Source organism: Trachurus japonicus, chromosome 16, assembly GCF_045865225.1.
Source record: "Trachurus japonicus isolate A0001 chromosome 16, Traja_1.0".
NCBI classification, from domain to species: domain Eukaryota; kingdom Metazoa; phylum Chordata; class Actinopteri; order Carangiformes; family Carangidae; genus Trachurus; species Trachurus japonicus.
In genome coordinates this window covers 22,617,238-22,624,797 of record NC_140922.1, presented here as the reverse complement: position 1 = coordinate 22,624,797, position 7,560 = coordinate 22,617,238, and the positions used below count along the sequence as shown (strand labels likewise).

Sequence of the window (7,560 nt, the reverse complement as noted above, 5' to 3'; positions counted from 1 at the left end):
TCATGTCTGTGTGGATTAAAAACATTTGCTCTTTTACTTTTTGTCTATTCAAAATGTCACTGGATGAACAAAGAAGATTATGGTGCGCAACCTATAAATAACTGCTCATTACACGTTCCAGTCCTACCCATTAGACATCTGCTCAAATGGAAACTGGACTGGGCTAATCAGGGACCTAAATGATGTCAACCATCTCTATACACTTGTAAAGCAATAGTGTGAACTAGAAGGGAAAATGAGACAGATGTCAATCAAGTACAGTTGGTAGGCTACACACTCACAGATTCCTGAGCAGCAGCTAATTAGGCATAGTAAGTGAAAACACCTAGAGTGGTATATACTGTATGTAGGTCCTTGGAGACTGTATAAAATTTAGAATTTGGATAGTCTTAGTCTGCAAAGAGATCAGGATTCACATTCAAACAGTAGTAGGCTACTCACCTAACGCTTCACTGTTGCTCCACGTTGTTCCCTCTCCGGTAAACGTTGAAAGCATCTGAGTACATGTGTGGCTTGGGTCTTATGTGGAAAATGATAATGTCCTGTACCTTGACTGACCTTGTGACGTGACATGTTCAACATAACAGTACTGAAATTAATGAACAATTAAAGAAGAAAAAGAAATAACAAAAATGTGCATAATATGATAAGACATTGAGTGGTGTAATTTACAGAACAAAGAACAGGGTGAAAAGAAATACCAATTTAAAAATGGTGGCATAAGAAAGTGAAGAAAACAGAACAAGAATGAGGATCAGCAAAATAATGGGCTGAAACATCTTGGTTGGACATAATGAAAAAGGAGGAAAGAGGAAGAGAGGAGCAGATTGATATGTTAGATTAGTGCAAATTAGACTAGACAGTCATTACAGTTGTGCAGAATAAATTCATGTTTATTGTGTATATGCTTACAGACAGTGGCTCCTCTGCCTGTTTATCCTCTTGCTTGGGGACATCCAGCCGGTCTATGAAGGTCTGCAGCTCCTTCCTAAAGGCTTTCATCTGGGCATTGATGCGGTACAGCAGCTCATGCTCTCTGATCCTGTGGAGCAAAGATAGAAAAAAAAAATGTTTGGTCTGAATTAATGATTGGACAATTGAAATTTATGTAAACTTGGCTCTAATTTTTTGCACTATATAGCTTATCATTTCAAAAGCTGTGCAAAGGAGGACAGGTTGTTTTTGATGTCTTAATTACCTGCCACCTTCTTCATCCTCATCCAGTCTGGCAAACAGCTCCCCGTTGGTGACATACACTCGGGCCTCGGCGATGATAGTGCTGGTATCAGTGATAAGCCTATCGATGGTCCGGCCCAGCCTCTCCGCCTCAATGCGGATGTCTATCATCTGCTGCCGGTCCTTCAGGCTTCTGGCTAAAAAACGACTGTCCACAGGTGAGTAAAGAGAGCGTGTCGGGGTGAGGCAGCGGATGTTCCTCACCTCGTCTGAGTCACTTTCCCCTCCTATAGGACCCTCGCGCTTGCGGTGGGGCGGGAGGAGGCGAGGGGATGACGCTGAGGCAGAGGGGGTGTCGTCGTCCCTTCCTCCGTCACTCTCTGCGTCACTGTCCCGAGGGCTGCCGCGGATGCCCAGGTGGGAAGCCAGGTCATAGCGCTGCATGTTGGAGAGCAGCACACGGTTCTCGTACTGGAGCTGCATGACTTTGCCGCTCAGTTCATTGATCTGCAGACGTGCTGCTTTCAGCTCCTCCTGCAGGGCCTCCATTTTAGCGGGGTCAACTCCTCCTGGGGTTGAAACAAGGTAACAATGAAAAGTGGAACACCTCTGTAAATGGGACTTTAATATAAACCTCCTGGAGGCTTTATAAAACATTTTCCATCTGATAGTGGCTGATATATAAGCTTAAGCAGAAGAGAAGAAGATACTCCTGGTTCTGTTGTTTTATCTCTGGCAGACACATTGAAAGACTGAGAAAAATGAAAAACAAACCAACCTCCTCCATGTCTTGATCCAGCTTCATGGGATCCAGCCTTGTATTTCAGTTTGTTGAGTTCACTTGTCACCTAAAGAAAAAAACTGAATGTTATTCCCATAGTGCTGTGTGCATAAATACTTCACACACAGATAACAGCAAGCTTTCATAAAAGGCCTCAAAGTCACTGATGATGCCATTAATAGCAACAGATACCCAAAAAAGGAGACAAATAAAAAGGAAATCTTGCATCACTACAATCAAAGTACCATTGGGTAACCTAATACTAACAGAAAGATAGCAGTTGCACATTTAGAAAATAACACAGACAATTCCTATACAGTCATATTTAAAAAGGGAGAAAATAATGTATGTGTAGTTGTTTTATCTTTGGATCTCAATACTCATTCATTTGGGTTGGCAGCATTTTTCAATCTCCAATCTAAACTACATACCTTTTTGTTCTCTTCTTCCACATCTGCTAAATTCCTGCGAAGAAGTTCTGCCTCATCTTCCACCAGTTGGAGCTGCTGCCTCAGCTCTGACAGGGCCTCGCCCTGTTCCCTGCACTGTTGACCTCCACTGCCAGAGCTGTCCACTCCTGCTGCCGCCATACTACATGAGGAGAGGACAATAGCATCAATGACTGTCAAGTTTTATGGTCACAGATTACAGATTTTTTAGCCCAGATTCTTTTCAATAACAACCATGACATATTGCAGATATAAACAGTTTCCGCCATCAAGAATCTAATGGTTGAATTCAGACTACCTGTCCTCCCGCATGTCGTCCAGCTCAGCCTTCAGACCCCTGTTCTCCACCTCCAGCTCCACAATCTTCCTCCCCAGGATGTTTGCCTCCTCCTCCACTAGGCGTAAGCGGAGCTTCAGCTCAGATTCACGAGTGGTTGGAGGCCCTCCAGCTTCACCTTTAGGCAGAGGGCTGTCCACGTCCCCGTAGAAGGAGCGATACTTCTGCAGCTCCTGCTCCAGTCGGTCCTTTTCCTTGTCAATCTTTGCCATCTTTTTCCTCATCAAGACAGCTTCCTCCTTGATGAATGCCAGTTGGCATTTCAGATCCTCATTTTCTTCCTGTAGGCAAAGAAGATAGATTATTTGTTTGTTTAAATGAACATGGACAAAACTAACAATGTTGTTTTTCTTGTGTAATGAGTTTGGTTAAAACTGACATTCCTGAAATGTGTAATTGCCCCATAACATATTGTAATGAGCTAATGGTCATGTTTTTTCTATAATGTTACCTTCACTGAAAACAAATTATAACTCTTTGATTCATCATTCTGCATATTTCATGATTTTTTAATTTAGGAAGAGCACCGCAGAGATCAACTGTGTTAAGTATCTTTGTTGTAGCTTATATTAGAGTTTTATAATCCAATAAGGTAAAATGCTGACTCACCTCGGCTGGGGTCTGTGGAGTCCTCATCCTCTCTGCTCTCTGTCCATCCTTATTTCCTTTTCTCTTCAGTGAGAGCTGCAGGGAAACAGTGGTTACATCAGCAGCAGCAGCTCACTCTTTTCTCACTGAAGTCAGTGATATCATCCAGATTTATGGAACAGTCGAGGCTCAGTAATGGAAAAACAGGACTGCTTCAAGTCACCCTGAACACTTCTGGTAAAATATTCAAACTGAAATTTTATTTGTAGATTATCGTTTGTGTGTGAGACTGGGCTCCTCATAAATTATAGGTAATGAATCAGTTATTGTTCTGTGTGTTGTGGACATTGATTTACCGGCCTTATTTATGGCTTTGGAAGATATTTCTTATATCCATAGCATAAACAAACAAGATTTTCCAAACTGTAGGCTGCATTTCACTTCATCAAGTCTTCACTTCACAAACAATAGCCTAATGTTCCAAAAGTCTGTTTTGTGAATAATAAAATGATGGCACACTTAAAGGGATATTCCGGCGTAAATTTAACCCATGATCCAACGCACCGTGACACCGAGTTAAACCCGAGACCGAGTTAGCTTTGCCTGGTTTCTATTGAAAAGAGACTTAAATAACTCACCCATACGTTATGCAGCAACCAGGCACTGACAAAACACGACTGGCAGCACAAAAACATTCAGTTTCAGCGGCCATTGGCAGGCAGTGACCCTCTTTCCCTTTTCTCCTCCATTTCCTTCAGCTCGTCTTCGGTAAACTCGGTCGGTCTCAAACTGATAAGGGCGCCCATCGAAATGAAACCAGTCGTCGTCGCTGTCAAACTGCATAAACTCAGCCGTGTTGTCCCTTCTGTGATGTCTGCTTGTTACTGCCATGGTTACAGGAAGTCCGCTGGCGTGGAACCGTTTTACCGATTACCGAGTGAAGTTGAGTCCCGCAGCTCAAGGATGAAAATGTGTGATTATTACTCCACGCAATGCCGTCAAAGTTCCTATGTATCTTGCCTATCAGTTTATAAAAGTTATTATCAAGTGTTCACAGGGAAATGAACGGAATTGGGCATTTCTAACTTTAGATATTTGCGGGAGAAAATCACTTTTTTTTTGCGGGAGAAAATCACGTAAACAAACGCGAGATTAGACGTGACGTCACACGCGAGATCTAGGACGACGTTTGTTGCCGGAAGAGACTGCCTGTAACTGTGAAGCAGACATCAGAGAAGGGACAGCTCGGCTGGATTTATGCAGTTTGAGAACAACGACTCCTATCAGTTTGAGGCCGAGTTTACTGAAGACAAGCTGAAGGAAATGGAGGAGAAAAGTGAAAGAGGGAGAGATGCTAGTGGTCGCCCCGGTGCTGGACCTGGGGGAATCAAGTGGTCATGTGTGGTCACTGCCTGCCCATGGCCGCTGAAACTGGTGTGTTTTGTCAGTGCCTGGACTCTATAGCTACTGGACGCGGAAAGTTGCTGCAGAGCGTATAACTGGAGGAGAGTGGGTGAGTTGTTTTCGTCTCTTTTCAATAGAAACCAGGCTAAGCTAACAGATGTTTGATGCCTCGTATTATGTGCTGGGACCCCGTTTGTACTGTTGATGATGCTTGGTGCTGTTCTGACCATTATTTGTGGCTATGAGTGGCTTTTTGATCGTGGTTTGCGCATGGAGAAATAGTACTGCGCTGTTTGTTATGGTGCGGTCTCTGCTAAAGTTGCTACAACTAGAGAAGCTAGCAGTTAGCAGACTTCATCTCTCGGTGTCACGGTGCGTTGGACCATGGGTTAAATTTACGCCGGAATATCCCTTTAAAGGGTATTTTCAACTTAGCTTTTGAAATGGTTGAGTCAACTGCACTATCCAATCACACAGGGACAGTAAATGTGACACAAACCCAGTGCACACACTACGCACCAGCACCCCTCACCTCTTTGGCTTTCTCCAGCTCATTCTGCAGAGCCTGCTTGGTGACCTCCACTTCTATCAGCTGCTGCCTCAGCTTCTCGTTCTCGTCCTCTGTCTTTGTCCTCTTCTCCTCCACATTCTCCAGCTCATGGTGCAGACGCACAGACACATCCTTGGCCACCTGAGACAGGGAGCCAGACAGAAAGAGAGACACATTTTTGTTTATCATGAGCCTGTAGGATATATTATATTCTATGGTGCTCCACCCTCTCCACACACTTGCCTTCAAGTCCTGCTCCAGACTTCTGAGCAGCTCTCCATCCACCTGGCCACTCTCAGTGAACCGGAGCCTCTTCCTCTCGGCCTTCTTCAGTCGGTACTGAAGGATGCGACAGTTCTTGTTTGCTCTCTCCAGCTCTCTGCGCATGTCCTGCAGCTGGCAGGCGTCCTCCTCATAGAAGGTGTCCCGCATCTCATCCATCTCTGCCCGCATCTCCTCGATTTCAGTCTAATCAGAACACGGGGAGAAATTGAAAGGCATCACAAAATCATTTCGTCCCACTGTAGAAAACTGGTTAAACAAACACCTTTTTCCAAACAAAGCCCGAAGCTCCATGCAGCAGTCATTGTATGCAAATACAACAGGTGCGACTCCTATACTGCGCAGCTAGCAGACATAGAAAATTGATACTTTTAATATGTAACCAATTTACCTTGAGATCATCGTTCTCATCCTCCAGCCTCTCTATCTCATCCTGCAGTCTCTGGTCTGGCTGTGGAGCCGGTTGTGGGTTGTCGGGCTCGGGGGAAAGCTCCGGCTCCGAGGCGGGCGGAGATGCTGATTTCGCCTGCATCTTTGTCCCTTTCTTCCCCAAGCTCTTATTCAAGTGAAACTGTATGAGCTCGGATTGCAAGCATCCCTCCTTCCAGAAACCGGGCCCGCAGCCCACCGTGCTTTTAGGGCTCTTCTTGCTGCCGCTTGTCGCCGCAGCAACGGCCTCCCCTCCTCCTCCTCCTCCTCCTCCTCCTCCTCTCGGGTTTTTGCTCCTCAGTTTAGGCGACTTGGATGCGCAGGGCTGGTCGGAGACGACGCGGCTCGAGTCTGCTCTGGAGGGTGAGGGGGCATCGGAGGCGAGGCGGGGCGGGTCCTCTGGTGTCTGGATGCCGCCTCCTCTGTCTGCCGCCGCCGCGGGCCTGCAGCTCTGCGTCGGGGTTTCAGCACCAGCAGCAGCCTGGACAGCAGCCGCGCCTCTGGTGGCGGTCTGAGCGCCTCCGGCCGGCCGCTCCCTGCCTGTGGAGACGGGAGAGTGACCTCGGCTGCTTCGCCCTCCCCCTCCGCCTCCTCCACCACCACCTCCTCCTCCTCCTCCTCCTCCTCCTCCTCCTCCTCCTCCTCCTCCTCCCTGCTTTGACGTGATGAGCTTGGACGAGTTGCTGCCCTTCTGTGTAGCTTTAGATCCGCTGTCTTTGAGCCCCGCCGGAGACGACGACCGCTGCTGCTGCTGCTGCTGCTGCTGCTTTCGGCTGCTATTGTCTGGCTGCCGCGACGAGTCGGCAGAGGATGATGGGTTCATCATGGTGTCAGAGGCTCAGCTCATCCTCAGCAACATCCATCCCCTTCTCCAGTCTCTTTGTAGCTGGACAACAGCTGCCTTTCCAGACCTATAAAGGCTCTAAGAGACAGATAGACTCTCAACAGCTTATAAAAGCTTTTAAATCTCTCGACCAAAAAAATAGGCCTATAAGTGTGTCACATAGACCTCCAGCCTGAAAGTACAATGAAAACAGCCGAAGATGGTTAAAACATGCACATCAGACGTGCCATGCATTTTACATGGAGCTTTATAGGTAATTAGGCTAGTGGGAGCGGAAAGCGCCCAGAGACAGACATGTAGGGAGGGCTACGTGACCACCAGTCATTATGCAGTCGGCCATCCAGCCCGTTTGATGATGAGATGTGTGTGAGATCAGCTGCAGCTCGGGCAATTAGACAATCCACATTAGTGTCATGTGCGCTGCCCAGAGGGCAATGGACTAGAGAGAGAGAGAGAGCAAAGAGAAGCCAAATGACTGACTGACTGACTGACTGTTCAACCTGAAGCAGCAACATCAGCAGCCAATTAAAGTGCGCTGCTTATTCTTCTGACACGGAGCAGAGTCTGAGTGGCCTCTGATCTGATCCTAGACCTATATACCCGGTAGAGACAAAGGATGAGCCAGCCTCTAGATACTAGATGAGCCACTTCCAGGCTCATGAGAGAGCCGCTTCCTGTCAGCCATCATCCAACTCCTCATTTCCAACAAGCTCGATGACT

At 46.8% G+C, this 7,560-nt stretch overlaps 1 protein-coding gene across 2 annotated transcripts; it reads right to left on the bottom strand.

The window, feature by feature from the left end:
* Positions 1-440: 440 nt before the first annotated feature.
* Positions 441-6,914, bottom strand: mtcl3 (MTCL family member 3). Of its 2 annotated transcripts, none has more exons than XM_085802600.1 (10): positions 5,959-6,914; positions 5,529-5,753; positions 5,268-5,426; positions 3,353-3,427; positions 2,705-3,024; positions 2,389-2,548; positions 1,955-2,024; positions 1,199-1,745; positions 913-1,042; positions 441-589 (listed from the first exon to the last, which is right to left on the bottom strand). In XM_085802600.1, the coding sequence occupies exons 1-10, from the start codon at positions 6,820-6,822 to the stop codon at positions 521-523; spliced, it is 2,619 nt and encodes an 872-aa protein (XP_085658726.1). In that variant the 5' UTR covers positions 6,823-6,914; the 3' UTR covers positions 441-520. The 2 variants fall into 2 exon arrangements, with proteins under 2 accessions (XP_085658726.1, XP_085658725.1); XM_085802599.1 differs by having other exon boundaries at positions 447-779.
* Positions 6,915-7,560: the final 646 nt, after the last annotated feature.

Excerpts from the sequence above, each read along its gene's own strand:
- mtcl3 (XM_085802599.1), bottom strand. The coding sequence starts at position 6,822 with ATGATGAACCCATCATCCTCTGCCGACTCGTCGCGGCAGCCAGACAAT. Across the intron at positions 1,746-1,954 it reads TGGATCAAGACATGGAGGAG|GAGGAGTTGACCCCGCTAAA; the intron begins GTTGGTTTGTTT and ends TTTCAACCCCAG. Across the intron at positions 780-912 it reads AGGCAGAGGAGCCACTGTCT|ATGTTTCAGCCCATTATTTT; the intron begins GTAAGCATATAC and ends TGTCCAACCAAG.